The 26,090-nt window shown below is 44.4% G+C and overlaps 1 protein-coding gene across 1 annotated transcript in view; it reads right to left on the bottom strand.

Moving 5' to 3' along the window:
- The window catches only part of LOC139424362 (slit homolog 1 protein-like), a 116,529-nt gene that overhangs the window by 15,057 nt on the left and 75,382 nt on the right, over window positions 1-26,090 (bottom strand). The window contains exons 10-28 of the mRNA XM_071176105.1: window positions 25,102-25,173; window positions 24,002-24,073; window positions 22,665-22,808; window positions 21,846-22,009; window positions 20,876-20,899; window positions 15,534-15,678; window positions 15,380-15,454; window positions 14,974-15,117; window positions 14,053-14,196; window positions 13,639-13,805; window positions 13,304-13,442; window positions 12,381-12,449; window positions 8,046-8,117; window positions 7,659-7,730; window positions 7,406-7,477; window positions 6,265-6,428; window positions 1,859-1,983; window positions 1,090-1,184; window positions 511-650 (exon numbers count right to left, since the gene is read on the bottom strand). Coding sequence (XP_071032206.1) covers window positions 511-650; window positions 1,090-1,184; window positions 1,859-1,983; window positions 6,265-6,428; window positions 7,406-7,477; window positions 7,659-7,730; window positions 8,046-8,117; window positions 12,381-12,449; window positions 13,304-13,442; window positions 13,639-13,805; window positions 14,053-14,196; window positions 14,974-15,117; window positions 15,380-15,454; window positions 15,534-15,678; window positions 20,876-20,899; window positions 21,846-22,009; window positions 22,665-22,808; window positions 24,002-24,073; window positions 25,102-25,173 — 2,099 coding nt within the window. The remainder of the gene's footprint in view (window positions 1-510; window positions 651-1,089; window positions 1,185-1,858; window positions 1,984-6,264; window positions 6,429-7,405; window positions 7,478-7,658; window positions 7,731-8,045; window positions 8,118-12,380; window positions 12,450-13,303; window positions 13,443-13,638; window positions 13,806-14,052; window positions 14,197-14,973; window positions 15,118-15,379; window positions 15,455-15,533; window positions 15,679-20,875; window positions 20,900-21,845; window positions 22,010-22,664; window positions 22,809-24,001; window positions 24,074-25,101; window positions 25,174-26,090) is intronic.

The following is a 26,090-nucleotide window of genomic DNA, read 5'->3' as shown; positions in this document are numbered from 1 at the left end:
GATTGTCTAGAGAGAATGTATTTACAATGTCTAGAGAGAATGTCTTTAACATGTCTAGAGAGAATGTCTTTAAAATGGCTAGAGAGAATGTCTAGAGAGAATGTCTTTACAATGTCTAGAGAGAAAGTTTTTAAAATGTCTAGAGAGAATGTCTTTAGAATGTTGAGAGAATGTCTAGAGAGAATGTCTTTAAAATGTCTAGAGAAAATATCTAGAATGTTTAGAGAGAATGTCCAGAGAAAATGTCTTTAGAATGTTTAGAGAGAATTTCTAGAGAAAATGTCTAGAGAAAATGTCTTTAGAATGTTTAGAGAGAATGTCTAGAGAAAATGTCTTTAGAATGTTTAGAGAGAATGTCTAGAGAAAATGTCTTTAGAATGTTTAGAGAGAATTTCTAGAGAAAATGTCTTTAGAATGTTTAGAGAGAATTTCTAGAGAAAATGTCTTTAGAATGTTTAGAGAGAATGTCTAGAGAAAATGTCTTTAGAATCTTCATGGAATATATCATACCAATGTAGAAGGGAGGACAGAAGCAGGTGTAGTTGCCTACTCCGTCCACACAGGTTGCACCATTCTCACATCCGTGGTCCTCACAGTCATCTACATCCACCTCACAGAACGATCCATGGAAACCCACCAGGCATGAACAACTAGAGAGGGGAAATACTGGTCAGTGTGTGTTTATGTATGTGTGTGTATGTGTAGGGGCGCAACTTTGGTTTTAGAACATCATTTTAAAAATGATAATTATCCAGTCAGATGAACATTCCTAACAGCCTACATGACCACTCAGAGGCATCCACATGGTTCTAAAGCACACCGTTGTCTCTGTATTTAAACATAATCACATTCCAATGATAAAACTGTAAATTAAATTTACAGAATGTTCTCACCGTCCGTAGCGAAAGTTGCGCCCCTGTGTGTGTGTGTGTGTGTGTGTGTGTGTGTGTGTATTTGGGTGTGTTTATGTGTGTGTGTGTGTGTGTATGGGTGTGTTTATGTGTGTGTGTATAGAGTGGGCCCAGTGTGTGTTTGTATATGTGTGTGTGTAGTGTGGGCCCAGTGTGTGTGTGCGTGTATATGTGCTACCTGAATCTCCTTGTCTGTTCGTCACTGATGCAGGTTCCTCCATTTGTGCATGGGTTACTGGCACACACATCCACTGGAGTCTCACAGTATTTACCCTGTAAAACACACACACACTTTCTTTATATCTGTGGATTATATACATTACTGTTTTCAATAGGGTATTCTCTACTATAATAATACATTTTAATACTATTTTCAATAGGGTATTCTTTACAATAATAATATATTTTATTACTATTTTAAATAGGGTATTCTCTACTATAATAATACGTTTTATTACTATTTTCAATAGAGTATTCTCTACTATAATAATACATTTTATTACTATTTTCAATAGGGTATTCTCTACTATAATAATATATTTTAATAATATTTTCAATAGAGTATTCTCTACTATAATAATACATTTTATTACTATTTTCAATAGGGTATTCTTTACAATAATAATATATTTTAATAATATTTTCAATAGAGTATTCTCTACTATAATAATATATTTTAATACTATTTACAATAGAGCATTCTCTACTATAATAATATATTTTAATACTATTTTCAATAGAGTATTCTCTACTATAATAATAAATTGTATTACTATTTTCAATAGGGTATTCTCTACTATAATAATACATTTTAGAGGATTTTAGAGTGACATAAAAACCACTCCATCCAGTCATATCCTGTTATATTGGGTGCAGGTTTATCTCACTGTGTATAACTGGATTAGTTCAGTGTTCTGCTATGATTGGGGACAGTGGTGGGTTCTTACCGTGAAGCCGGGTGCACACACACATGTGTAGAGTTCTACAGGGTCAGACTGACACACACCGTGGTTCTGACAGGGCCCAGACACACATGGACTACACTTAGCCTGGACAGACGTCTCCACTGGACCTGGGGACGGAGAGAAGAACAACTGGAATTTGACTGGGGTCCCTACTAGCTGACGTCATCTTTCTGGGGTCCCTACTAGCTGACGTCATCTTTCTGGGGTCCCTACTAGCTGACGTCATCTTTCTGGGGTCACTACTAGCTGGCTCCATCTTTCTGGGGTCACTACTAGCTGGCTCCATCTTTCTGGGGTCCCTACTAGCTGATGCAATCTTTCTGGGGTCCCTACTAGCTGACGCCATCTTTCTGGGGTCCCTACTAGCTGACGCCATCTTTCTGGGGTCCCTACTAGCTGACGCCATCTTTCTGGGGTCCCTACTAGCTGGCTCCATCTTTCTGGGGTCCCTACTAGCTGATGCAATCTTTCTGGGGTCCCTACTAGCTGGCTCCATCTTTCTGGGGTCCCTACTAGCTGGCTCCATCTTTCTGGGGTCCCTACTAGCTGGCTCCATCTTTCTGGGGTCCCTACTAGCTGACGCCATCTTTCTGGGGTCCCTACTAGCTGGCTCCATCTTTCTGGGGTCCCTACTAGCTGACGCCATCTTTCTGGGGTCCCTACTAGCTGACGCCATCTTTCTGGGGTCCCTACTAGCTGACGCCATCTTTCTGGGGTCCCTACTAGCTGACGCCATCTTTCTGGGGTCCCTACTAGCTGGCTCCATCTTTCTGGGGTCCCTACTAGCTGACGCCATCTTTCTGGGGTCCCTACTAGCTGACGCCATCTTTCTGGGGTCCCTACTAGCTGACGCCATCTTTCTGGGGTCCCTACTAGCTGACGCCATCTTTCTGGGGTCCCTACTAGCTGGCTCCATCTTTCTGGGGTCCCTACTAGCTGACGCCATCTTTCTGGGGTCCCTACTAGCTGACGCCATCTTTCTGGGGTCCCTACTAGCTGACGCCATCTTTCTGGGGTCCCTACTAGCTGACGCCATCTTTCTGGGGTCCCTACTAGCTGACGCCATCTTTCTGGGGTCCCTACTATCTTTCTGCTGACGCCATCTTTCTGGGGTCCCTACTAGCTGACGCCATCTTTCTGGGGTCCCTACTAGCTGACGCCATCTTTCTGGGGTCCCTACTAGCTGACGCCATCTTTCTGGGGTCCCTACTAGCTGACGCCATCTTTCTGGGGTCCCTACTAGCTGACGCCATCTTTCTGGGGTCCCTACTAGCTGACGCCATCTTTCTGGGGTCCCTACTAGCTGACGCCATCTTTCTGGGGTCCCTACTAGCTGACGCCATCTTTCTGGGGTCCCTACTAGCTGACGCCATCTTTCTGGGGTCCCTACTAGCTGACGCCATCTTTCTGGGGTCCCTACTAGCTGACGCCATCTTTCTGGGGTCCCTACTAGCTGACGCCATCTTTCTGGGGTCCCTACTAGCTGACGCCATCTTTCTGGGGTCCCTACTAGCTGACGCCATCTTTCTGGGGTCCCTACTAGCTGACGCCATCTTTCTGGGGTCCCTACTAGCTGACGCCATCTTTCTGGGGTCCCTACTAGCTGACGCCATCTTTCTGGGGTCCCTACTAGCTGACGCCATCTTTCTGGGGTCCCTACTAGCTGACGCAATCTTTCTGGGGTCCCTACTAGCTGACGCCATCTTTCTGGGGTCCCTACTAGCTGACGCCATCTTTCTGGGGTCCCTACTAGCTGACGCCATCTTTCTGGGGTCCCTACTAGCTGACGCCATCTTTCTGGGGTCCCTACTAGCTGACGCCATCTTTCTGGGGTCCCTACTAGCTGACGCCATCTTTCTGGGGTCCCTACTAGCTGACGCCATCTTTCTGGGGTCCCTACTAGCTGACGCCATCTTTCTGGGGTCCCTACTAGCTGACGCCATCTTTCTGGGGTCCCTACTAGCTGACGCCATCTTTCTGGGGTCCCTACTAGCTGACGCCATCTTTCTGGGGTCCCTACTAGCTGACGCCATCTTTCTGGGGTCCCTACTAGCTGACGCCATCTTTCTGGGGTCCCTACTAGCTGACGCCATCTTTCTGGGGTCCCTACTAGCTGACGCCATCTTTCTGGGGTCCCTACTAGCTGACGCCATCTTTCTGGGGTCCCTACTAGCTGACGCAATCTTTCTGGGGTCCCTACTAGCTGACGCCATCTTTCTGGGGTCCCTACTAGCTGACGCCATCTTTCTGGGGTCCCTACTAGCTGACGCCATCTTTCTGGGGTCCCTACTAGCTGACGCCATCTTTCTGGGGTCCCTACTAGCTGACGCCATCTTTCTGGGGTCCCTACTAGCTGACGCCATCTTTCTGGGGTCCCTACTAGCTGACGCCATCTTTCTGGGGTCCCTACTAGCTGACGCCATCTTTCTGGGGTCCCTACTAGCTGACGCCATCTTTCTGGGGTCCCTACTAGCTGACGCAATCTTTCTGGGGTCCCTACTAGCTGACGCCATCTTTCTGGGGTCCCTACTAGCTGACGCCATCTTTCTGGGGTCCCTACTAGCTGACGCCATCTTTCTGGGGTCCCTACTAGCTGACGCCATCTTTCTGGGGTCCCTACTAGCTGACGCCATCTTTCTGGGGTCCCTACTAGCTGACGCCATCTTTCTGGGGTCCCTACTAGCTGACGCCATCTTTCTGGGGTCCCTACTAGCTGACGCCATCTTTCTGGGGTCCCTACTAGCTGACGCCATCTTTCTGGGGTCCCTACTAGCTGACGCCATCTTTCTGGGGTCCCTACTAGCTGACGCCATCTTTCTGGGGTCCCTACTAGCTGACGCCATCTTTCTGGGGTCCCTACTAGCTGACGCCATCTTTCTGGGGTCCCTACTAGCTGACGCCATCTTTCTGGGGTCCCTACTAGCTGACGCCATCTTTCTGGGGTCCCTACTAGCTGACGCCATCTTTCTGGGGTCCCTACTAGCTGACGCAATCTTTCTGGGGTCCCTACTAGCTGACGCCATCTTTCTGGGGTCCCTACTAGCTGACGCCATCTTTCTGGGGTCCCTACTAGCTGACGCCATCTTTCTGGGGTCCCTACTAGCTGACGCCATCTTTCTGGGGTCCCTACTAGCTGACGCCATCTTTCTGGGGTCCCTACTAGCTGACGCCATCTTTCTGGGGTCCCTACTAGCTGACGCCATCTTTCTGGGGTCCCTACTAGCTGACGCCATCTTTCTGGGGTCCCTACTAGCTGACGCCATCTTTCTGGGGTCCCTACTAGCTGACGCCATCTTTCTGGGGTCCCTACTAGCTGACGCCATCTTTCTGGGGTCCCTACTAGCTGACGCCATCTTTCTGGGGTCCCTACTAGCTGACGCCATCTTTCTGGGGTCCCTACTAGCTGACGCCATCTTTCTGGGGTCCCTACTAGCTGGCTCCATCTTTCTGGGGTCCCTACTAGCTGACGCCATCTTTCTGGGGTCCCTACTAGCTGACGCCATCTTTCTGGGGTCCCTACTAGCTGACGCCATCTTTCTGGGGTCCCTACTAGCTGACGCCATCTTTCTGGGGTCCCTACTAGCTGGCTCCATCTTTCTGGGGTCCCTACTAGCTGACGCCATCTTTCTGGGGTCCCTACTAGCTGACGCCATCTTTCTGGGGTCCCTACTAGCTGACGCCATCTTTCTGGGGTCCCTACTAGCTGACGCCATCTTTCTGGGGTCCCTACTAGCTGACGCCATCTTTCTGGGGTCCCTACTAGCTGACGCCATCTTTCTGGGGTCCCTACTAGCTGACGCCATCTTTCTGGGGTCCCTACTAGCTGACGCCATCTTTCTGGGGTCCCTACTAGCTGACGCCATCTTTCTGGGGTCCCTACTAGCTGACGCCATCTTTCTGGGGTCCCTACTAGCTGGCTCCATCTTTCTGGGGTCCCTACTAGCTGACGCCATCTTTCTGGGGTCCCTACTAGCTGACGCCATCTTTCTGGGGTCCCTACTAGCTGACGCCATCTTTCTGGGGTCCCTACTAGCTGACGCCATCTTTCTGGGGTCCCTACTAGCTGACGCCATCTTTCTGGGGTCCAAGGAAAATAACAAGAGATTACCTTTCACTCCTTTTTCTATTGACTCTCTCATTATTGGGTTTTATTTCCATTCCTCCTCCTGTACCTTTCTATTTTCTCACCCATTCTATCGCCATCTTCTATCCCTTCTTTTACACTCCTTTAATCCATCTCTCTCTCTCCCATCTCTTCCTCTTCACCGTACAAAAGCCAGCCCCCCCTCCCTCCCTCCTCTCCATTCCCTCCTCTCCCTTCCTTCCCTCCCTCCCTCTCCCTCCTCTCCCTTCCCTCCCTCCTCCGCCTCCTCCTCTCCCACTCTTACCCAGACATTCAAACTTGGTCTCAGGTGTGGTGAGCAGCAGTTTTCCCTCCATGCCCATTGGTCCGGCACAGCGGGCGATGCCAGGCTCCTTGTACCCACTCTTCACCCAGTCAGACAGCCAGCGCAGATGACAGTCACAGTACAGGGGGTTGGCACCGATTGCCCTGGGGGTTAGAGGTCAAAGATCCGGGTGGAAGGGTTAAGGTCAGTCGCTCAATTAATCAATCAGACTGACAGCCAATTCAGATGAAAGTCAGGTGGACAAGTACAGGCATGCTCTGAATGTGGTGTAATACTTTCAACTACCACAAGAGGGGGTCCTCTTGCCTCAAATACAGTTAAAGCTGCAATATGTAACTTTTTGGCCATTCCAATTGAAAGCAAGTCTAAGAACCAGGAAATATAAAAGCAATTTTTGCATAGTGCACCTTTAAGTTCCATCACTTTAACATGAGACACTCAATAGAAGGGAATCAGAGCATTTCTGTTGAAAGTTGTCATAGGACAGCAACCTGTTCTGGGGGCAGTTCCTCCACATACAACACTATAATTAACCCCTGTAAGGATCTGTATCAAAAAAACTAAATGTTTCTAATGTTTCTATTCAGTGATGTTGAATGTCTGGGAACCTCTGTGCCACCGCATGTTACAGTACATCAATGGAACTAGATGTGCTAGTATGTGAGGTAGAGTATTACATTAATAACCCAGGCTAACCTGCTGTATCCCCTGTTTCTCTCTTTACTCTCAACACAAGGTCAACAGACATGGACCTCTGTAGTGACACGATCCCTCCCTCCCTTTCTCTCCTCCATCAATCCTTCACTCCGACCCTTTTAGCTTGTCCCAGACAGGTCACGCTTCCTCGAACACACCACTGGAGACACACACACACACACACACACACACACAAACACACACACACACACACACACACACACACACACACACACACACACACACACACACACTCCCTCAGTCATGCGTGTCTTTATTGCCAATCCAATACCACGCCCTCTGACTGGGAAAGCACTTGACTCTGACATAGATAGGAGAGGGTGCAGGCGGTCACTGCTAAGCGTGCTGAGTGGGATAATGTGCACACACACAGGACAAATACACACAGGAAACACACACTCACAGGTGAGACAGGGAGGCCACATCACTGAAGATCCCCTCCAGTAGTTCAGAGATGTCGTTACCATGAAGAGATCTGGGACAGAGAAACACAAAACATGTTATTATTAAGGCTCTGTGTGTGTGTGTGTGTGTGCGTGTGTGTGTGCGTGTGTGTGTGTGTGTGTGTGTGTGTGTGTGTGTGTGTGTGTGTGTGTGTGTGTGTGTGTGTGTGAGAGAGAGAGAGTGTGGGGGGGGGGGGGGGGTTCAGCCCTTACAGTAGTCTGAGAGAGCGTAGTCCAGCCAGGGCCAGAGGAGGGATGCAGCGTAGAGAGTTGTAACTCAGGATGCTGGAACACAAGAACACAAGAACACAGTCAGGAGAAGAACACACAGAGACACTTATTACATGATGAACATTCTACACTTCTAATATAACATTCTAAGACAGGACACTAGTCTAGATACAGTGTCTAGATACACTAGTCTAGATACAGTGTGAGGATGATGAACATGAGGAGAAGTATTTTCAAGAGATTACATGTTTTGTTGTTTAACCTTTTTTGTTTTTCAGATAATTGTCTTCTGATTAATTATTGTGTGTGTTTGTTTTTCCCTGTGTGTGTGTGTGTGTGTGTGTGTGTGTGTGTGTGAGAGAGACTCACAGGGTGGTGAGCTGGCTCATATTGGAGAAGGAGGAGTCAGACAGGGAGCTGATTCTGTTGTTACTCAGATCTCTGGAACAGCAAGGGTTAAAAACAACCACTACTTAAACATAATGACTTTGTTAAAAACAACCACTACTTAATAAACATAATGACTTTATGTTAAAAACAACCACTACTTAATAAACATAAAGTCATTATATGTTAAAAACAACCACTACTTAATAAACATAATGACTTTATGTTAAAAACAACCACTACTTAAACATAATGACTTTGTTAAAAACAACCAACACTTTAGTTATCTACAGTTATCCAGTTAGATCCACATAGTGCCATTCAGAAAGTATTCAGATCCTTTCACTTTTCCCACATTTTGTGACGTTAAAGACATATTCTAAAATTGATTAAATATATATTTTTCCTCAGCAATCTACACACAATACCCTGTGATGACAAAATGAAAATAGTTTTTAGATTTATTTTCCAATTATTTTATTTTATATATTTTTAAACGTATATACATAAGTATTCAGACCGTTTGCTATGAGATTCCATTGATCATCCTTGAGATGTTTCTATAGCTTGATTGGAGTCCACCTGTGGTAAATTCAATTGATTGGACATGGTTTGAAAAGGCACCTGTCTATATAAGGTCCCACAGTTGACAGTGCATGTCAGAGCAAAAACCAAGCCATGAGGTTGAAAGAATTGTCCGTAGAGCTCTGAGACAGGATTGTTTCGAGGCACAGATCTGGGGGAGGGTACCAAAAAATGTCTGCAGCATTGAATGTCCAAGAACACAGTGGCCTGCATCATTCTTAAATGGAAGACGTTTGGAACCACCAAGACTCTTGCTAGAGCTGGTCGCCTGGCCAAACTGATCAATTGGGGGAGAAGGGCCTTGGTCAGGGAGGTGACCAAGAACCCGATGGTCACTCTGACAGAGCTCCTCTGTGGAGATGGGAGAACCTTCCAGAAGGACAGCGATCTCTGCAGCACTCTACCAAACAGGCCATTATGGTAGAGTGGCCAGACAGAAACCACTCCTCAGTAAAAGTCACATGAAAGTCAGCATGGAGTTTTCCAAAAGGCACCTGAAGGACTCAGACCATGAGAAACAAGATTATCTGGTCTGATGAAACCAAGATTGAATTATTTGGCCTGAATGCCAAGCATCACGTCTGGAGGCAACCTGGCACCATCCCTACGGTGAAGCATGGTGGTGGCAGCATCATGCTGTGGGGATGTTTTTCAGCGGTAGGGACTGGGAGACTCTGGAGAGACCTGAAAATAACTGTGCAGCAACGCTCCCCATCCAACCTAACAGAGCTTAAGAGGATCTGTAGAGAGGAATGGGAGAAACTCCCCAAATACATAACCCAAAAGACTGGAGGCTGTAATCGCTGCCAAATGTGTTTCAACAAAGTAGAGTAAAGGGTCTGAATACTTATGTAAATTTGATATTTCCGTTTTTTGCTTTGTCATTTTTGGGTATTGTGTGTTGATGAGGGGGGAAAACGATTTAATTAATTTTAAAATAAGGCTGTAACATAACAAAATGTGGAAAAAGTCAAGGGGTCTGAATACTTTCCCAATGCACTGTAGTCTGTGTCCCAGTTAAATGGCACCCTATCCCCTTTATAGGGCACTACTTTTGACCAGAGCCTGGGCAATTGTCAAAAGTAGTGCACTACATAGAGAATGGGGTGCCATCTGAGACGTATCCATCCTGTTAATGCAGTTTATTACCCATCATCAGACACTCAGCAGCAACCCTCCTCCGATACACTTCATATCCCATCTCCACAGAATAAAGGCTTTTTGTGTCAAATGGAGGTGTTAAGTGAATAACCATTAACCCACTCTGGTCTATCAGAGGTAGCTATGAGCTGGTGGATTGTGGGTTGGATAATGCTGTTGTTGACTGGAGTGGAGTCAAGTGCAGAGCAGGTTCCATATCGCCACCTGCTGGTCATGGTTACACATTGGACTGTAGAGAAACCACTAGAACTGTTCTGGTCCTAGAGAGCTACATTGTGCACATGTTTTTGTTCCAGCACAGCTCTAAAACAACCGATTAAGCTAATGAAGGTCTGTTGTGCTGGCTTGTAACAGAAACCTGTAAACCTGGACAACTACAAATACCTGGGTGTCTGGTTAGACTGTAAACTCTCCTTCCAGACTCACATTAAGCATCTCCAATCCAAAATTAAATCTAGAATCGGCTTCCTATTTTGCAACAAAGCATCCTTCACTCATGCTGCCAAACATACCCTCGTAAAACTGACCATCCTACCGATCCTCGACTTCGGCGATGTCATTTACAAAATAGCCTCCAACACTCTACTCAACAAATTGGATGCAGTCTATCACAGTGCCATCCGTTTTGTCACCAAAGCCCCATATACTACCCAGCACTGCGACCTGTATGCTCTCGTTGGTTGGCCCTTGCTTCATACTCGTCGCCAAACCCATTGGCTCAAGGTCATCTACAAGTCTGCTAGGAAAAGCCCCGCCTTATCTCAGCTCACTGGCCGCCATAGCAGCACCCACCCGTAGCACGCACTCCAGCAGGTATATCTCACTGGTCACCCCCAAAGCCAATTCTTTCTTTGGTCGTCTTTCCTTCCAGTTCTCTGCTGCCAATGACTGGAACGAACTGCAAAAATCACTGAAGCTGGAGACTCATATCTCCCTCACTAGCTTTAAGCACCAGCTGTCAGAGCAGCTCACAGATCACTGCACCTGTACATAGCCCATCTGTAAATAGCCCATCCAACTACCTCATCCCCTACTGTATTTATTTATTTATCTTGCTCCTTTGCACCCCAGTATCTCTACATGCACATTCATCTTCTGCACATCTACCATTCCAGTGTTTAATTGCTATATTGTATTTACTTCACCACCATGGCCTATTTATTGCCTTACCTCCCTTATCTTACCTCATCTGCACACACTGTATAAATACTTTTTCTACTGTATTATTGACTGTATGTTGGTTTATTCCATGTGTTACTCTGTGTTGTTGTTTGTGTCGAACTGCTTTGCTTTATCTTGGCCAGGTCACAGTTGTAAATGAGAACTTGTTCTCAACTAGTCTACCTGGTTAAATAAAGGTGAAATATAATGAATAAAACACTCTGTAGGGACCAGGACCCTGCTTGGTGACCTCTAGGACACAGTACACCTTTGTAAAGTACGGTATCAGTGAGAGGATCAGTAACACAGTAATGGGGACCTAAGCCCAGGAACACCACTGACCATGCAGTAACAGACACAGTAACAGACAGTAATGGTTAACTCACACCAGACACACTAGCAGACACAGTAACAGACAGTAATGGTTAACTCACACCAGACACACTAGCAGACACAGTAACAGACAGTAATGGTTAACTCACACCAGACACACTAGCAGACACACTAACAGACAGTAATGGTTAACTCACAACAGACACACTAGCAGACACACTAACAGACAGTAGTGGTTAACTCACAACAGACACACTAGCAGACACACTAACAGACAGTAATGGTTAACTCACAACGGACACACTAACAGACACACTAACAGACAGTAATGGTTAACTCACAACAGACACACTAACAGACAGTAATGGTTAACTCACAACAGACACACTAACAGACAGTAATGGTTAACTCACAACAGACACACCAGCAGACACAGTAACAGACAGTAATGGTTAACTCACAACAGACACACTAACAGACAGTAATGGTTAACTCACAAGAGACACACTAACAGACAGTAGTGGTTAACTCACAACAGACACTCACAACAGACACACTAACAGACAGTAGTGGTTAACTCACAACAGACACACTAACAGACAGTAATGGTTAACTCACAACAGACACTCACAACAGACGCTTACAACAGACACACTAACAGACAGTAATGGTTAACTCACAACATACACTCACAACAGACACACTAACAGACAGTAGTGGTTAACTCACAACAGACACACTAACAGACACACTAACAGACACACTAACAGACAGTAATGGTTAACTCACAACATACACACTAACAGACAGTAGTGGTTAACTCACAACAGACACACTAACAGACAGTAGTGGTTAACTCACAACAGACACACTAACAGACAGTAATGGTTAAATCACAACAGACACACTAACAGACAGTAGTGGTTAACTCACAACAGACATACTAACAGACACACTAACAGGCAGTAATGGTTAACTCACAACAGACATACTAACAGACACACTAACAGGCAGTAATGGTTAACTCACAACAGACATACTAACAGACACACTAACAGGCAGTAATGGTTAACTCACACCAGCTGCAGGTGTTTGAAGGTGGACAGTTCCCTGGGCACCATGCTGAATTGGTTCCCATCCAGATACCTGAGAGGATGAGGAGGAGGAGGAGACTGTGGTTAAACAAAGTAACTAAGTTATACCAGCTATTAGTCAGTAAGCCTTGTCCTAGCCAGAACAGACTATAGGGTTATACCTACCTATTAGTCAGTAAGCCTTGTCCTAGCCAGAACAGACTACAGGGTTAAACCTACCTATTAGTCAGTAAGCCTTGTCCTAGCCAGAACAGACTATAGGGGTATACCTACCTATTAGTCAGTAAGCCTTGTCCTAGCCAGAACAGACTACAGGGTTATACCTACCTATTAGTCAGTAAGCCTTGTCCTAGCCAGAACAGACTACAGGGTTATACCTACCTATTAGTCAGTAAGCCTTGTCCTAGCCAGAACAGACTACAGGGTTATACCTACCTATTAGTCAGTAAGCCTTGTCCTAGCCAGAACAGACTACAGGGTTATACCTACCTATTAGTCAGTAAGCCTTGTCCTAGCCAGAACAGACTACAGGGTTAAACCTACCTATTAGTCAGTAAGCCTTGTCCTAGCCAGAACAGACTATAGGGGTATACCTACCTATTAGTCAGTAAGCCTTGTCCTAGCCAGAACAGACTACAGGGTTATACCTACCTATTAGTCAGTATGCCTTGTCCTAGCCAGAACAGACTACAGGGTTATACCTACTAGTCAGTAAGCCTTGTCATAGCCAGAACAGACTACAGGGTTATACCTACCTATTCAGACAGGTAATACATTATATAACTAAGTGCTAACTGGTGAACTGAGCATGTAAGAAAAGTGTATTGCAGATCTCTAAGCCCTAACCCCAAGCACCCTTCCCTTTGTCTCCTGCGCCCTGACCTCTAACCCCAGTCTGTGACTTACAGTTCAGTGACGTTGCGGGGCAACCCCTTGGGCAGGGCCTGGAGGTGTTTGTTACTACAGCGGACCACCGTCTCTGTACAGGTACACTCAGTGGGACACTGAGGACGAGCTACACAGCTACTCTCCTCCAATACTGCACCTGGGAGAGAAGGGAGACTACTTTAAATATTTTGAAATGTAATATACTTCTATCACTTTCCATCAATGAAATTATAAAATCTATATGTGTCCTTGTGTGTGATGTGTGTGTGTGTGTGTGTGTGTGTGTGTGTGTGTGTGTGTGTGTGTGTGTGTGTGTGTGTGTGTGTGTGCGTGTGTATGTGTGTGTGTCGTACCGTCGTCGCAGCGGAAGTCTGGTGCTGCTACGTCCTGTAGTGGGATCTCTCTGAGGAAGGAGGGGCTCTGGCAGCGAGGGTTCCCCGTTACGATTCGTCTAGAACGAAGCCACGCCCCCAACCACGCCAGACGACAGTCACAGTTAAACGGGTTGGCCAACAGGTTCCTGAGGGAGTGAGAGGGAGGGAGGAAGAGAGGAAGACAGAGGGAGAAAGAGGTGGGGGGAGAGAGAGAGGTGGAGGGAAGAGAGAGGTGGGGGTAAGAGAGAGAGGTGGGGGGAGAGAGAGAGGTGGGGGGAAATAGGGGGAGAGAAAGAGAGCGAGAGTGTGAGAGATAAAGAGAGGCAGTCAGTCTATTACAGAGTTCTTAAACTTTTCAAGGATGATTTGTGAATGTGTGTTTGTGTGTCTTACAGTGTAGAGAGGTGGGGCAGTGTGTCGAAGGCCCCAGGCATTATGGTGTGGAGCTGGTTGTCATAGAGAGACAACAGGCGGACGTTGGTCAGACCAGTGAAGCTGCCGTTATGGATACAGCTGATGCGGTTGTTCCTCAACATCCTACAACACACAGAGAGACACTGTAGTCATTGGCGAAGACAGCATTTTATATTGATGACGACAATTACCCTTCAATACTTTTGGGTTGACCAGTTTCATTATTGCAATAATTAAATCGATATTAAATAAAGATGATTGTTTGAAGAAATTACAAAGTCTCACTCAGTATGAATTTCCACGTGCATAAGAACAGCCCTTAGCCGTGCTATATTTGGCCATATACCACACCTCCTCAGGCCTTATTACTTAAATAATTGATGATAATAATTATGATTAAGATGAAAATGGTGACTATGAAAACGATGATGATCATGATGATGATGATGATAATGATGATGGTAATGATGTAATTACAATGATAATGCTGGTGATGATGATATGCTGCAGTTTATGTGTCGGGGGGCTAGGGTCAGTTTGTTATATCTGGAGTACTTCTCATGTCTTATCCGGTGTCCTGTGTGAATTTAAGTGTGCTCCCTCTAACTCTCTCTCTCTTTCTCTTCTCTCGGACCTGAGCCCTAGGACCATGCCTCAGGACTACCTGGCCTGATGACTCCTTGCTGTCCCCAGTCCACCTGGTTGTGCTGCTGATCCTGTTTCAACTGTTCTACATCTGCATTGCTTGCTGTTTGGGGTTTTAGGTTGGGTTTCTGTGTTGCACTTTGTGACATCGGCTGATGTAAAAAGGGCTTTATAAATATGTTTGATTGATTGATGATAATAATGATCATGATGCTGATAATAATGATGATGATAATGATGAAGGTGCTAACTCACAGCATGCGGACGCCGCCCATGCCCCTGAACATGGTCCCTCTGACAGAGTCCAGGTGATTGGCTGTCAGGTGGAGCTCCATGACAGACCCCGCACCCTCAAACACTCCGTCCTCGATCTCTGAGATCTTGTTGTTACTAAGGTTACTGAAAAACACAGATCATGCTTGTTACAAACAACAAACCAATGGTCAACTGAATTATCCAATAACATACAAGACAAGTGGCCTTTTATGGTTACTAATGAATAGATATAAATTCCTTTTAGAAATATTATGCCTTGTTACACCTCATCAGTAGTTACAGTATGTTTAATAATTATATTATTATTAAAATGTTTATGAATAAAAGTGATGAACTAATACAAAAAAAAAATCTAAAACTTCAGAAGTAAATTGAGAGAGCGTACATTTTCTTGAGCTGAGAGAGGGTCTTGAAGACACCGGTGGCTTCCAGCACTGAGATGTCATTGTTGTTGAGACGCCTGAGACGGGAGGAGAAAACTGTCAGTGAACAGACAGAAAGCAGCGATAGATAACATTATACTGTGTGTGTGTCCTTACAGCTCGGTGGTGGAGGCAGGTAGGTGTTGGGGGAACTTGGTGAGACGGAGGTTAGAGCAGTCCACTACGTTAGCTTCACAGCGACACTTAGCAGGACACACTGGCTTACTGTTACACTCATTATTCAGACGGGTGTCTTCTGTACCTGGTCACATTCAACACACACAGAACACACAGTATTATCACATAGAACACACTGTATTATCACATACAACACACCGTATTATCACATAGAACATACCATATATCACATAGAACACACTGTATTATCACATAGAACAGACTGTATTGTCACATAGAACACACTGTATTATCACATACAACACACCGTATTATCACATAGAACACACTGTATTATCACATAGAACACACTGTATTATCACATAGAGCACACTGTATTATCACATAGAACACACCGTATTGTCACATAGAACACACTGTATTGTCACATAGAACACACCGTATTGTCACATAGAACACACTGTATTATCACATACAACACACCGTATTGTCACATAGAACACACTGTATTATCACATAGAACACACTGTATTATCACATTGAGCACACTGTATTATCACATAGAACACACCGTATTGTCACATAGAACACACTGTATTGTCACATAGAACACACTGTATTATCACATACAACACACCGTATTGTCACATAGAACACACTGTATTATCACATAGAACACACTGTATTATCACATAGAGCACACTGTATTATCACATAGAACACACCGTATTGTCACATAGAACACACTGTATTGTCACATAGAACACACTGTATTATCACATAGAACACACTGTATTATCACATAGAACATACCGTATATCACATAGAACACACTGTATTATCACATAGAACACACTGTATTGTCACATAGAACACACTGTATTATCACATAGAACACACTGTATTATCACATACAACACACTGTATTATCACATAGAACACACTGTATTATCACATACAACACACTGTATTATCACATAGAACACACTGTATTGTCACATAGAACACACTGTATTATCACATAGAACACATTGTATTATCACATAGAACACACTGTATTATCACATAGAACACACTGTATTATCACATACAACACACTGTATTATCACATACAACACACTGTATTATCACATAGAACACACTGCATTATCACATAGAACACACCGTATTATCACATAGAACACACCGCATTATCAAATAGAACACACCGTATTATCACATAGAACACACTGTATTATCACATAGAACACACTGTATTATCACATAGAACACACCGCATTATCACATAGAACACACTGTATTATCACATAGAACATACCGTATATCACATAGAACTCACCGTATTATCACATAGAACACCGTATTATCACATAGAACACACTGCATTATCACACAGAACACACTGTTTACATACCACCACAGACAGAGGTTGGCACTAAGACAGCATTGAATGAGCTGTATTCCGCCATAAGCAAACAAGAAACCACTCACCCAGAGGCGGTACTCCTAGTAGCCAGGGACTTAAATGCAGGGAAACTTAAATCCGTTTTACCAAATTTCCACCAGCATGTTAAATGTGCAACCAGAGAGGGGAAAAAAACTCTGGCCCACCTTTACTCCACACACAGAGACGCCTATAAAGCTCTACCTCGCCCTCCATTTGGCAAATCTGACCATAATTCTATCCTCCTGATTCCTGCTTACAAGCAAAAATTAAAGCAGGAAGCACCAGTGACTCAGTCTATAAAAAAAGTGATCAGATGAAGCAGATCCTAAGCTACAGGATTGTTTTTCTAGCACAGACTGGAACATGTTCCGGGATTCCTCAGATGGCATTGAGGAGTACACCACACCAGTCACTGGCTTTATCAATAAGTGCATCGATGATGTCGTCCCCACAGTGACCGTACGTACATACCCCAACCAGAAGCCATGGATTACAGGCAGCATCTACACTGAGCTAAAGGGTAGAGCTGCTGCTTTCAAGGAGCAGGACTCTAACCCGGAAGCTTATAAGAAATCCCGCTATGCCCTCCGTCGAACCATCAAACAGGCAAAGAATCAATACAGGGCTAAGATTGAATCATACTACACCGGCTCTGAAGCTCGTCGGATGTGGCAGGGCTTGCAAAACATTACAGACTACAAAGGGAAGCACAGCCGAGAGCTGCCCAGTCACACAAGCCTACCAGACGAGCAAAACTACTTCTATACTTGCTTCAAGGCAAATAACACTGAAACATGCATGACAGCACCAGCTGTTCCAGAAGACTGTGTGATCACTCTCTCCGCAGCCGATGTGAGTAAGACCTTTAACATTCACAAGACTGCAGCGTACATTTTCAACCTCTCAACTGTCTGAGTCTGTAATACCAACATGTTTTAAGCAGACCACCATAGTGCCTGTGCCAAGAACACTAAGGTAACCTGCCTAAATGACTACCAACCTGTAGCACTCGCGTCTATAGCCATGAAGTGCTTTGAAAGGCTGGTCATGACTCACATCAACACCATTATCCCAGAAACTCTAGACCCATTACAATTTGCATACCGCACCAACAGATCCACAGATTATGCCATTTCTATTGCACTCCACACTGCCCTTTTCCACCTGGACAAAAGGAACACCTATGTGAGAATGCTATTCATTGACTACAGCTCAACGTTCAACACCATAGTGCCATCAAAGCTCATCCATAAGCTAAGGACCCTGGGACTAAACACCTCCCTCTGCAACTGGATCCTGGACTTCCTGACGGGCCGCCCCAAGGTGGTAAGGGTGGGTAACAACACATCCACCACGCTGATCCTCAATACAGGGACCCCTCAGGAGTATGTGCTCAGTCCCCTCCTGTACTCCCTGTTCACTCATGACTGCACTGCCAGGCAGACGCCAACACCATCATTAAGTTTGCCGATGACACAACAGTGGTAGGACTGATCACCGACAACGACGAAACCGCCTATAGGGAGGAGGTCAGAGACCTGGCCGTGTGGTGCCAGGACAACAACCTCTCCCGAAACATGATCAAGACAAAGGAGATGATTGTGGACTACAGGAAAAAGAGGACCGAAAGCATCCTGACTGGTTGCATCACTGGCTGGTACGGCAACTGCTCAGCCTCCGACCGCAAGGCACTACAGAGGGTAGTGCAAACGGCCAAGTACATCAGTGGAGCCAAGCTTCCTGCCATCCAGGACCTCTAAACCAGGCGGTGTCAGAGGAAGGCTCTAAAAATTGTCAAAGACTCCAGCCCCCCCAGTCATAGGCTGTTCTCTTTGCTACCGCACAGCAAGCGCTACCAGAGCACCAAATCTAGGTCCAAGAAGCTTCTAAACAGCTTCTACCCACAAGCCATAAGACTCCTGAACATCTAATCAAATGGCTATCCAGACTATTTGCATTGCCCCCCCACCCCCATCCCCTCTCCCCTCTTTTACACTGCTGCTACTCTCTGTTATCATCTATGCATAGTCACTATAATAACTCTACCTACATGTACATATTACCTCAACTAACCGGTGCCCCCGCACATTGACTCTGTACCGGTTCCCCCTCCGTATATAGTCTCACTATTGTTATTTTACTGCTGCTCTTTAATTACTTGTTACTTTTATTTCTTATCCGTATTTTTTTCAACTGCCTTGTTGGTTAGGGGTTCGTAAGTAAGCATTTCACTGTAAGGTCTACCTACACCTGCTGTATTCGGCGCATGTGACTACTAAAATTTGATTTGATCACATAGAACACACTGTATTATCAAATATAACATACTGTATTTAGATATACTGTACAACACACAGAATTAGGGTTGCTAATGTCCGGTAACTTTCACAAATGTCCCAAGTTTTCCAGAAACCCAAGTGAAATGTTCCTGGAATCAGGAGGGAATAAGCAGGAAACCTGGGAATTTTGGGAAAGTTCCCAGATCTTTGCAACCCTACATAGAACACAGTGTAGTATTTTCATACCCAGTTACTGTTTAGCGTCCAACATGCCTGGACACAACACAGAAGTCACAGTTCATTTGACATGTTGTATACGTCACACATGAGCAGGTCCAATGTACAGTAGTACAGATACACAGTATAATATACTACAGTATGTATATACAGAAGTACAGATATAGATATACAGTATAATATACTACAGTATGTATATACAGAAGTACAGATACACAGTATAATATACTACAGTATGTATATACAGAAGTACAGATATACAGTATAATATACTACAGTATGTATATACAGAAGTACAGATACACAGTATAATGTACTACAGTATGTATATACAGAAGTACAGATATACAGTATAATATACTACAGTATGTATATACAGAAGTACAGATACACAGTATAATATACTACAGTATGTATATTTAGAAGTACAGATATACAGTATAATATACTACAGTATGTATATACAGAAGTACAGATACACAGTATAATATACTACAGTATGTATATACAGAAGTACAGATATAGATATACAGTATAATATACTACAGTATGTATATACAGAAGTACAGATACACAGTATAATATACTACAGTATGTATATACAGAAGTACAGATATACAGTATAATATACTACAGTATGTATATACAGAAGTACAGATACACAGTATAATGTACTACAGTATGTATATACAGAAGTACAGATATACAGTATAATATACTACAGTATGTATATACAGAAGTACAGATACACAGTATAATATACTACAGTATGTATATTTAGAAGTACAGATATACAGTATAATATACTACAGTATGTATATACAGAAGTACAGATACACAGTATAATATACTACAGTATGTATATACAGAAGTACAGATATAGATATACAGTATAATATACTACAGTATGTATATACAGAAGTACAGATACACAGTATAATATACTACAGTATGTATATACAGAAGTACAGATACAGGTATACAGTATAATATACTACAGTATGTATATACAGTATAATATACTACAGTATGTATATACAGAAGTACAGATATACAGTATAATATACTACAGTATGTATATACATAAGTACAGATACACAGTATAATATACTACAGTATGTATATACAGAAGTACAGATATAGATATACAGTATAATATACTACAGTATGTATATACAGAAGTACAGATACACAGTATAATATACTACAGTATGTATATACAGAAGTACAGATACAGGTATACAGTATGATATACTACAGTATGTATATACAGAAGTACAGATACAGGTATACAGTATAATATACTACAGTATGTATAGACAGAAGTACATATATATGTAGAACTAACACACACGTACCTGGGATGTGGTACTGCTCCTTAGCTACCACGGAAACAGAAAAACAAATTAAGTTTACTGACAGTTTAAGGAGGATGGCATCAGGATATAGAATATTCATATATACTGTAGAATGCAGTAGCTTTGTGATTTGTCAAATGTTTGTTTTCCTACTCTAAGATAGATACATCTATATCTCTGATGAATAAGAAAGCAGCAGCTCCTGGCCCTGTAACGCAGTTATGTATGAAACAGAAAACAACACGTCCTCTCCATGGTATCATGGTTTAACATGACTCTACGTAATGCCTTATAACCTGTCATAACCTGTACCAGCTCTAAAGCACACAGATCAAGGAGCCGTTACTGGTTTCACTGGAGCTGGGTTGGCAGATAACGCTGGCAGATAATGCTGGCCTATAACGCTGGCAGATAATGCTGGCCTATAACGCTGGCAGATAATGCTGGCCCATAACGCTGGCAGATAATGCTGGCCTATAACGCTGGCAGATAATTCTGGCCTATAACACTAGCAGATAATGCTGGCCTATACCGCTGACAGATAATGCTGGCCTATAACGCTGGCAGATAATGCCGGCCTATAACGGTGGCAGATAATGCTGGCCTATAGCGCTGGCAGATAATGCTGGCCTATAACACTAGCAGATAATGCTGGCCTATAACGCTGGCAGATAATGCCGGCCTATAACGCTGGCAGATAATGCTGGCCTATAACGCTGGCAGATAATGCTGGCCTATAACGCTGGCAGATAATGCTGGCCTATAACTCTGGCAGATAATGCTGGCTATAACGCTGGCAGATAATGCTGGCCTATAACGCTGGCAGATGAAGGGAAAGAGTGCCGTGTGTGTGCTGGGACGGAGCCTGGCATAAGTTGGAACAAGGTGATGTAGCTAGACACACACACACACACTGCAGACACACACACACACACGTCAGATGACCACAGACAGAGACAGACACACACACCAGAGCAGCGGAACTTCTTGCTCTTGATCTGCCCGATGCGTTTGTTGGCCAGTCTGCGTGGGCTGGCACAGCGGGCACCGCTGGTCTCTATGGGGTTGGACCTCAGGTAGTCTGCCAGCCATTTCAGGTTACAGTCACACACAAACGGGTTCTGGGCCAGGTGCCTAGGGGGAAAGAGGGGTCAGAGGTCAGGTTTTAAAAGAATATGAAGAGCCCAACCACTTCTGGTTTTGTGTCTACCTGGTAGTTAATTGATTCCAGGTCCTGGTCTCCTCAAACACTTCTGGTTTTGTTTCTACCTGGTAGTTAATTGATTCCAGGTCCTGGTCTCCCCAACCACTTCTGGTTTTGTTTCTACCTGGTAGTTAATTGATTCCAGGTCCTGGTCTCCCCGACCACTTCTGGTTTTGTTTCTACCTGGTAGTTAATTGCACTCCCCCGGTGTGCCAGTTCTGAATTAGTCCTTTATTACAAGGAGAGGATAAAAGCAGAAGTGTTTGGGCCCAGAACCGTCATAGAACAGACCTGCTCTAATACTATATGGATGGGAAGACTTCATCTGTATGCATCAGTATGTAGGATTGAACATGTATGTATGCCTGTTTGGGTATTGTATTTGACAGTACACCTATGCATACCACAGTGTCTGTATTCTGTGTGAAAGTGTGTGTGCATCCATGTGTGTGTGTGTGTGTGTGTGACTCACAGTGTCTGTATACTGTGTGGGGGTGTGAAGGTGTGTGTGCATGTGTGTGTGTGTGTGTGTGTGTGTGTGTGTGTGTGTGTGTGTGTGTGTGTGTGTGTGTGTGTGAGACTCACAGTGTCTGTATACTGTGAAGGGGTGAGAAGGTTCCTTTAGCCAGGGTCTGGATCTTGTTGTCATAGAGAGACAGCAGAGCTAGATTCTCTAGGTCCTGGAAGGCTGTGGCTCGAATACAGTGGATCTTATTGGCATTCAGGAGACTGGGAGAGCGACAGAGTCAGAGGGGGGAGAGAATGAGGATGGAGAAAGAGAGAGAGAGAGAGAGAGGGAGAGAGAGAGAGAGAGAGATGGGAGGAGAAAGAGAGGGAGAGAGGGAGGGAGAGAGAGAGGGAGAGCGATAGAGAAGGAGAGATAGGGGGATGGAGGGAGAGAGATAGAGAGAGAGACGGAGGGACGGAGAGAAGTTCTGTTCCTAAACTAAAAGCACATACTGTATATCAGGCTCTGGTCAAAATTAGTGCACTACATAGGGAATGATTTAGGAAGTAGACAGTATAGTGCACTACATAGGGAATAGGGTATGATTTAGGATAGTGCACTACACAGGGAATAGGATATGATCTAGGATGTAGACAGTACAGTGCACTACATAGGGAATATGGTATGATCTAGGAAGTAGACAGTATAGTGTACTACATAGGGAATGATCTAAGAAGTAGACAGTACAGTGCACTACATAGGGAATAGGGTATGATCAAGGAAGTAGACAGTATAGTGCCAAACATAGGGTATGATTTAGGAAGTAGACAGTACAGTGCACTACATAGGGGATAGGGGATGATCTAGGAAGTAGACAGTACAGTGCACTACATAGGGAATAGGGTATGATTTAGGAATTAGACAGTATTGTGCACTACATAGGGAATAGGGTATGATTTAGGAAGTAGACAGTATAGTGCACTACACAGGGAATAGGGCATGATTTAGGAAGTAGACAGTACAGTGCACTACTAAGGGGAATAATTTTGGAAGTAGACAGTACAGTGCACTACATAGGGAATAGGGTATGATTTAGGAAGTAGACAGTATAGTGCACTACATAGGGTATGATCTAGGAAGTAGACAGTATAGTGCACTACATAGGGAATAGGGTATGATTTAGGAAGTAGACAGTACAGTGCACTACATAGGGAATAGGGTATGATTTAGGAAGTAGACAGTATAGTGCACTACATAGGGTATGATTTAGGAAGTAGACAGTTTAGTGCACTACATAGGGAATGGGGTATGATTTAGGAAGTAGACAGTATAGTGCACTACATAGAGAATAGGGTATGATTTAGGAAGTAGACAGTATAGTGCACTACATAGGGTATGATCTAGGAAGTAGACAGTACAGTGCACTACATAGGGAATAGGGTATGATCTAGGAAGTAGACAGAATTGTACTTACAGCAGTTCTAGAGAGCCGAGACCCTCAAACAGTCCTCTGGGGAGATCTGTGATCTTATTACCATACAGGACCCTGTAGAGACCATATAGAATAAGACTCAGTACTATACCAGTAACACCATGACAATATTACCATACAGAACCCTGTAGAGACCATATAGAATAAGACTCAGTACTATACCAGTGACACCATGACAATATTACCATACAGAACCCTGTAGAGACCTTATAGAATAAGACTGAGTACTATACCAGTAACACCATGACAATACTAGACAACATGGAGCTCAGGATTCTGTTGCCCCATCTGGCTCATATCACTCATAAGAGGGAACTGGAACACACCCAGACTAAAAGGCACGGCACAGTCCCATTCATCCCAGACAGGGCTATCCCCTAAGGGGACACTTACCAACTACCAACCCCCCCCCCCTCCCCTGGACCCCCACAGAAAACAAACACACACATTGTCTCCCAGACCTCCCATTGAGGCTGATTCAGTAGGACACATAAAATAAGGACTGTCTGTTTAACTCTATATAAACCCTATACATTATTCACAATGATATGTACACACACACTCCCTCATGATCATGTATATGCTACAGATGTGTATAACACAGACAGAGACATGTCAACACATACGTTAGTACACACAGACTGGCAGACACACAGACATAAAGAGAGAAAGACAGACATACACACTGATGGCGACACACACACACAGACACACACACTGATGGCGACACACACACACACTGATGGCGACAAACACACACACTGATGGCGACAAACACACACACTGATGGCGACACACACACACACTGATGGCGACACACACACACACACTGATGGCGACAAACACACACACTGATGGTGACACACACACACAGACACACACACTGATGGCGACAAACACACACACTGATGGCAACACACACACACACTGATGGCGACACACACACACACTGATGGCGACACACACACACACTGATGGCGACACACACACACACTGATGGCGACACACACACACACACACACTGATGGCGACACACACACTGATGGTTACACACAGACGCACACTGATGCAAACAGACTCACAGTGAGTTGAGGGCTCTCAGGCCTTGGAAAACATCAGGAGCAATCTCTGATATCTGATTGTTACTCAGATCTCTGGAAAGAAGGAACAACAACAGTGTTACAGTGAGAACCATGACCTTTGACCTCACACTCTCTCTGACGTCGCCACTTAATGACATCTCCTTTAGGGGCTGCTTCCTAAATGGCACACTATTCACTATATAGTGCACTACCTTGGACCAGGCCACTATTCACTATATAGTGCACTACTTATGACCAGGCCTGGAGTCTGGTCAAAGTAGTGCCCTATATAGAGAATAGGATGCCATTTCTCATTTGGGATGCAGCAGACACTGTAAATGCATCCTACAACCTTGGGGAGATGATATAAACCATGCAGAAGAGAAAAACCACAAGAGGACCAGACTAAGGGGAGGTCTCCTGGGTTCTAGCCCACAGAAGAGCTCCTGTGTTGGGCCTCAGAGGTCCAAACCCTCTCCTGGATTAGATGGCATTTTTTCTTTCTTTAAAAAAATAACTTTATATAATACAGCAGGGGGAACAGCGTTTCAGACAAAACAACTTACAGACACTAACACAACATTAAACCAAACTGTAAACACATACAGTACAACAAAAACATTCTACGTAAAAAACACTAAAGTCTTGACTAAAAACAGCTGTCCCAAAGACAATTACACTCTTCTATGATATATACATCGATCAAGTGTTTAAACTCCCCCAACGAAACGGTACTTTAACAGAATGATGATATTCAAACGTGTGCACACACACACACTAACCCTCCACTTCCTACCCCTCATCCTGCCTTAAACCCCCCCTCGCCCTGGCTCACTGAGAGTTCAACTAAAGGGCTCCAAAAACCAGTAGCAGATAACAGATAAGATTCTTACTGTATATAATACTCTGTAGGGTAGGAGACAGGGGGTTAGGGGGGTGTGTGTAGAGGTCAAAGGTGGAAGGTCAGGAGTTGTATTTGATTTTATTAG

This window comes from Oncorhynchus clarkii, chromosome 13 (genome assembly GCF_045791955.1).
Source record: "Oncorhynchus clarkii lewisi isolate Uvic-CL-2024 chromosome 13, UVic_Ocla_1.0, whole genome shotgun sequence".
NCBI lineage: Eukaryota > Metazoa > Chordata > Actinopteri > Salmoniformes > Salmonidae > Oncorhynchus > Oncorhynchus clarkii.
The sequence above is the reverse complement of the archived record's forward strand: the minus strand, read 5'-3'. Positions and strand labels throughout refer to the sequence as shown.